Source organism: Nicotiana tomentosiformis, chromosome 6 (genome assembly GCF_000390325.3).
Source record: "Nicotiana tomentosiformis chromosome 6, ASM39032v3, whole genome shotgun sequence".
Lineage (NCBI taxonomy): Eukaryota > Viridiplantae > Streptophyta > Magnoliopsida > Solanales > Solanaceae > Nicotiana > Nicotiana tomentosiformis.
In genome coordinates, this window is record NC_090817.1 from 13,520,973 (window position 1) to 13,527,337 (window position 6,365).

Sequence of the window (6,365 nt, forward strand, 5' to 3'; positions counted from 1 at the left end):
TGCTCCAAATCAATTCTGAATAACCTGAAAGCCAAAATCGACAATTTACATAAGTCATAATATATCATACGGAGCTACTCATGCCCTCAAACAATCGAGCGACGTACAAATGCTCAAAACGACCGGTCAGGTCATTCCAAATTTCCAATGTAAGTCAATACTTTCACCCAACTCAATTAATGGAAAGAGCATTATTGGTAGTAAATGTGAAAGAAATGTACAAATTGATAAAAAGCATGATGTTGACTAAAGAATCCAATATTGTCACCTAGTTTAAATGATTGATAGAGACTTTTTTGTTTAAAATGTGAAGGTAGCGTTACAATCTCACAAATTCAGAAGCACAACAGTACATGGCTGATGGCTGGACAATAATTCAGATATATGATAAAGTTTTGATATATACAGCGTACGTTGGCAAATACAGAAGATCTGTAAGATATTACAAGATAGTTCAAGAGTGGTGTAAATTGAATGTGCCACTATATATGATAAAGTTTGGTATATATCCAACAGGGGCGGAGCTAGAGAACGACCCCCTCTCTCTATATATGTGTGTATTTAATTGCGAATCAGTAACTAGGATGAGTTATGAGTTCCGTACCAAATTTGTGCTCATAAATTTTAAATTTTGACTCCCGCATCTGATTGTGAGATAGTTTATGAGTGGTGAAAATTAAATGTGTCACTGTATACAGTTAAGCCTCTCTATAACAGTCGCGTTTGTTCTGATATTTTTGGATGCTATAGTGAAGTACTGTTATACAAGACATATATTATAATATAACATAAAAGATCGGTTCCGAAAAAACTTTATTTTTATGGTAAATGACTATTTATGAACGTTATTATAGAGAGTTGTGACTGTAATTGAAAACGTGCTGACATAAGACAAACCGTACGTCTTGGACCCTTATTTAAATGGTATCTTTATCCATGTTTTCTTCTGCATGGGGACACTTGAGATGTAATTGAAAACGTGCTGACATAAGACAAACCGTACGTCTTGGACCCTTATTTAAATGGTATCTTTATCCATGTTTTCTTCTGCATGGGGACACTTGAGATTAATGCATGGCCCCAGAGGGGTCGATGATGTTCTGCAGTAGTACTGGTTAGATTTTGTATTTATGTCAAGGTGAAGGTCATGTTGTCAATTTTGGTCATTTTATTAAACTATACAATGAAGGTGATTGATCATCTAATAATTTTCAGTCCTGTTTGCATAGCTGTATTTGAGATTTCTTCACTACTGCAGATGGGGTGACAATTCAAGGGTGGACCATGCAACAATTACGCTTAAGCTATAAAGGTCGGTGCACAAATTATTCTGTGTTCAGGGTCCGGAGAAGGGTCGCACTCTATGGCTTGAACCCATGACCTATAGGTTACACAAAAATAACTTGATGGTTGTTCCAAGGCTTCCCATTCTCAATAATGTTTATGGGCATAATCACAAAATCAACTTTGTCCCATGCAACATTTGCAAGTAATCAGTAGCCCAATATTTATTCTGCTATGAAGTCTTGGGGTTTGACAACAACAAGCTTCCTATTGGAAGGGGCATTACTATACCTCTCATAAATTTGTCCTATTCTAGTCTTGAACATACAGTCAGTGGTTGTAAACCGTGTTCTGTTTTTAGGACCATACTTTCCTCTCTTCCTCAAGTAGTATAAAATAACATCAATGTACTGGAAATAAAACAGATTTCATTATTTCTCACTTTCACTAACAATTTAACAATAATTTTCAAACAAAAAATCTACAGATATCTAAAATAACATAATACTTAAGCTAATCATTAAATTTTGTCAGCGTATGAGTGTATCATGTTGTTGAGGATTTGCCCGGAATGTGCCAAAATATAAAACCAGTCCTTTTTATCAACTTTCTCCACTCCAAGATCAAATCACAGCTTGGGTTGGTTATCTTTTATAGTATAAATACTTTTTTCCTAATTAAAGACATAGCAAGTACAATTAAAATGTAGTTGCAATTGGTAATCCATAAATTATATGCACTCGATAATACGAAAAAATATATAATCTAACCTCTTTGAAACTGTGTCAATACCTAAATATAACCATTTATTGAATTCTTCCAACAAATCAGGATCAACATCGTCGCCAATAACCCCAGTAAATGGATGTATGATGTTGAAAATTGGAAGAAGGTCCAGCAGAAGTGCTTCCACTAGATCTGAAATAAGGGAGAAAGGGGGATATATGATATTTTCCAGGAACCCTTGTTCTTCCTTGATAGACAGGGTTGTTTCATCTTCATTAACCTCGCCGAACTTAAATATCTGTGAGAATTTCTCGGGCAGTTCAAAATCAAGTGTTATTTCCCTTTTTCCAGACCTGGAGTCATTGTCCAAGTCAGCTACATTGATGAAATCGACCGGTTCGCCTACAAAGTTAAAAACAAAAGAATAACATTGTATGTTTTTTGAATCAGAAATGTTGAGAAACTGTAAATGATACGAAAGTTGTTGTTTTTTTCTACAATTATATTATAATATATAATACCACTGAAATATTCATCGCAATCCTCTCCTTGTTGTATAACATTTGCTTCTTGAATTGGAGATTGCAAATGCATAGTCGCCTTCTCCTCACTAAAATGCTCTCCTTATATGCCAACTTTGTTTTGGAGAGTGCACATGCATTGTTTTCTTCTCTGCGACAACAAATGTGTACAACGTAAGAGAATTGTAGATGATTTGTAGTAAACTCAAATAAACATTGTAGATAAATTATAGTTGAATTGTAGTTAATTTGTTGAAATGTTGTCATGTAGCTGAGATGTAATATGTATTGTGAAATATATAGATATAATGTATTAAATCATACCCGCAGTTTCTTCCTCCAATGCCTCTTAAAATTGAGAAGCTAAGTCAACACCTACCGGGCATGATATAGGAGCATTCTCCTCTTTTTGAATGTCAGACATGTGTCCTGTATCTAAGACAATAATTAAAAATATAATGTAGATTATTTGTTAATAATTTAGGCTATATGTAGATATAATATAAATATAATGTAGATTATTTGTCATCAAATTATATTAAAACTGTTAAAATACATGTTTTACTGTTGCTGCCCAACACTTGTTTAGCACTACTGCCATGATACTATTATTTGTTCTTTTCTTTGTAATGGTCATCATTTTTTGCATAACTACCAGTAAATTGCAAGTAGAATTTGTTAGGCTATATACTTTATGAATGCTAATATAAACATAAACATGGTAAATAATAGTTTCTAAAATGAATATATTTTGAATGAAACCTTAGCATCAACGTTAGTATCCTGTTGACTTTTTATTTCCTGTAATAATGACTTGATGGAATCATTGAGTAGCACTCGAATGCTACCTAATTCTTTAAAAATATAAAGAACAAAAAATGATTATAATGTATCTGACAATAAGAGGCTTACAGATATATAAAAAAGATTAAAGATCAAGAATTAGGTATACCTCTTTCTTGAACAATCCAAGGTCTGAACTGACCTAACTTAAAAACCCATCTAGGAATATCATCAGTTGTTACCTCATCAACATCTTTTCTTCATTTTTGTAGTTGTTTCAGAATATCTTTCTTGTCATTTATTCCCCTTGCCTACTTATTGCTAGATGATGATGGAGCATCTGTCGGATGCTCGGCCTGTATTTCAGCTTCTTCAAGGATGTATTCAACTTTTTCTGGCAAAGTCATTCTAGAAAGCTCTTCTGGGGCTTCAATCATGTTGGTGAACTGAGTGAAATATAAATGTGAGGAACCTAGTAAGCATGTGTATAAACTTTGTAGATAATTTGTATTTATATTATCTTGTAACGACCCACCCGGTCGTTTTGAGAGATATAGCCCCGTTTTCCCCATTTCTACTTCTTTTAATGTTATTCAGCTATATTATATTATATCGGGTTAGTTGATTCGGGTCCGGAAGGAACTTGGAGTGAAATAAGACACTTAGTCTCATAATTAAAAATTTTAAGTTAGAAAAGTGGACCGGATATGGACCTATGTATAAACGACCTTGGATTTGAATTTTGATGATTCCAATAGCTCCGTATGGTGATTTTGGGCTTAGGAGTATGACCGAAATATTATTTGGAAGTCTGTAGAGGAATTAGGCTTGTAATGCCGGAAGTTTAATTTTTGAGAAGTTTGACCGGGGGTGGACTTTTTGATATCGGGGTCGGAATCTAATTCTGAAAATTAGAATACCTCTGTTATGTCATTTATGACTTGTGTGCAAACTTTGAGGTCAATCGGACGTGATTTGATAGGTTCCGGAGTTGTTTGTAGAAATTAGAAATTTCAAAGTTCAATAGGCTTGAATTGGGGTGTAATTCATTATTTTAGTGTTGTTTGAGGTGATTAGAGGGTTCGACTAAGTCCGTATGATATTTTAGGATTTGTTGGTATATTTGGTTGAGGTCCCGAGGGATTCGGGTGAGTTTCGGATGTTTAATGGGTTGGATTTTGGACTTGGAACTCTGCTGGAATTTTTCTGATGCACCATCTAGTTTCCTTCAACACATTCGCGAGTGGAGCCTCACGTTCGCGAAGAGAAACTGGGAGGCTGGCAATATTTGCTCTTCGCATTCACGAAGGGTGGACTGGGTGTGCATCGCTAACGCGAGAGGTGTTACGCATTCGCGAAGAAGAGAGGAAGCAGCCGAAGACCCCCAGGCAATTGGTCTACGCGTTCACGTAGGAGGGTGTCGCGTTCGCATAGTGAGGGGGAAACGAAGCATCGCACATAAAAGGCATTGAAGCAGAGGCATTTTGTGCTTCGCGAACGCAAGGGTGATGTCCCGTTCGTGAAGGAGGAATTTGGATGGGAGTTATTTTGTACTTCGCGAACGCGAGGCACTGACCGCGTTCGCGAAGAAGAAAAGTCTAGGCAGTGAGTTTAAGTTCTGTTCGACCCATTTTCCGTTTTTGGCGATTTGGAGCTCGAAATTGAGGCAATTTTGGGTGATTTTCAGAGGAAATAACGGGGTAAGTGTTCTTAACTCAATATTGGTTAAATTACCTGAATCCATGGTTATTTTTATCATTTAATTGGTGAATTGAGTTGGAAAAAATTTGAAAACCTTCTTGGTTTAAATTGAAGATTTGAGGGTCGAGTTGAGGTCGGATTTTTGTAAAATTGGTATGGTTAGACTCGTGGTTGAATGGGTTTTTGAATTTTCTAACTTTTGCGAGTTCCGAGACGTGGGCCCCATGGGCGATTTTTGAGCTAATTTTCGGATTTTTATGGAAAATCATTATTGTCTTGTGGAATTAATTCCAATGAATTTTATTGACTGAAACGAATTATTTATGACCAGATTCGAGGCATTTGGAGACCAATTCACGAGGAAAGGACATTGTAAAATAAGTATTTCGCGGTTTGAGGTAAGTAACGATTGTAAATCTAGTCTTGAGGTTCTAAAACCCTGGATTTTGTATCATTCTATTATTTTAAAGTGACGCACATACTAGGTGACGGGCGTGTGGGCGTGCACTGTTGGGAATTTTAGCTTGGTCCGTCCCGTAGCAACTGAAAAGTTTCATATTTTATGAAAATTATATGATACTTATATGTTTTAGAAAGAATTTCTGTAAATTGGGTTGAATGCCATGTTTGGCCTTTGCGCCAGTGCTGTTTGGACCCTTATGGGCTTTTTCTTACTATCCTCTCATTATTTTCGATTGAAAATATATACTCAATCATGTTTATACTTGTTTGCTGCATAACTCAGTTTTATGACTCTATTTTGATGCATATAAATATTTTGGGCCGAATGCCCTGTTTTACTGAAATGCCCAAAGGGCTTGAGAGGTTTATGACTGAGTGAAGCCGAGGGCCTGATTTATGAGGATGAGTGTGGATCGGGGCTGCCCGCCTGCAGCATACTTTATCAGCATACTTTATTATTATCGCACGTGAGTTGTCCGTGCAGATTATAGCGCTTGGGCTGAAGGAGCCCCTCCGGAGTCTGTACACACCCCCAGTGAGCGCAGGTACCTACTGAGTGCGAGTGCCGAGTGCTGAGTGACTGGGAGGCATGAGTGATTGTGAGGTATGCCCGAGTGGCAAGAGTGATTGTGAGGTATGCCCGAGTGGCAAGAGTGATTGTGAGGTATGCCCGAGGGGCTGTATATGAGTGATGTTTTGCCCGAGGGACTGTTTATGATTTTATCATTTTTGCTCACCTTTGCATTGAGTCTTTATTTGAAAAACTGTTGGAAAAATATCTTTTAATAATTTTTACTTGAACCGGGTTTAAACAAGATGATTTGATTCAAACACTGATTATTAAAAGCATGTTGTACTTTACTGAGATTTCAGGATATGAACGTTATA

The 6,365-nt window shown here is 36.5% G+C and overlaps 1 protein-coding gene across 2 annotated transcripts; it reads right to left on the minus strand.

The window, feature by feature from the left end:
* Positions 1-1,458: 1,458 nt before the first annotated feature.
* On the minus strand, positions 1,459-2,951 carry LOC117276198 (uncharacterized). Of its 2 annotated transcripts, none has more exons than XM_070178110.1 (3): positions 2,532-2,769; positions 2,055-2,412; positions 1,459-1,694 (listed from the first exon to the last, which is right to left on the minus strand). In XM_070178110.1, exons 1-3 carry the CDS (start codon positions 2,602-2,604, stop codon positions 1,667-1,669), a joined length of 459 nt encoding a protein of 152 aa, XP_070034211.1. In that variant the 5' UTR covers positions 2,605-2,769; the 3' UTR covers positions 1,459-1,666. The 2 variants fall into 2 exon arrangements, 1 of the variants encoding a protein (XP_070034211.1); XR_011409034.1 differs by lacking the exon at positions 1,459-1,694 and adding an exon at positions 2,856-2,951 and having other exon boundaries at positions 1,925-2,412; positions 2,532-2,682.
* Between the last annotated feature and the right edge of the window lie 3,414 nt (positions 2,952-6,365).

Bases quoted from the DNA above. Each gene is read 5' to 3' on its own strand.
- LOC117276198 (XM_070178110.1), bottom strand. From the start codon at position 2,604: ATGCATTTGCAATCTCCAATTCAAGAAGCAAATGTTATACAACAAGGA. The intron at 2,413-2,531 runs GTATTATATATT...TTAACTTTGTAG, and splicing joins TTGCGATGAATATTTCAGTG to GCGAACCGGTCGATTTCATC. The intron at 1,695-2,054 runs GTTAGATTATAT...TTTTATTTCCAG, and splicing joins ATTGACACAGTTTCAAAGAG to TACATTGATGTTATTTTATA.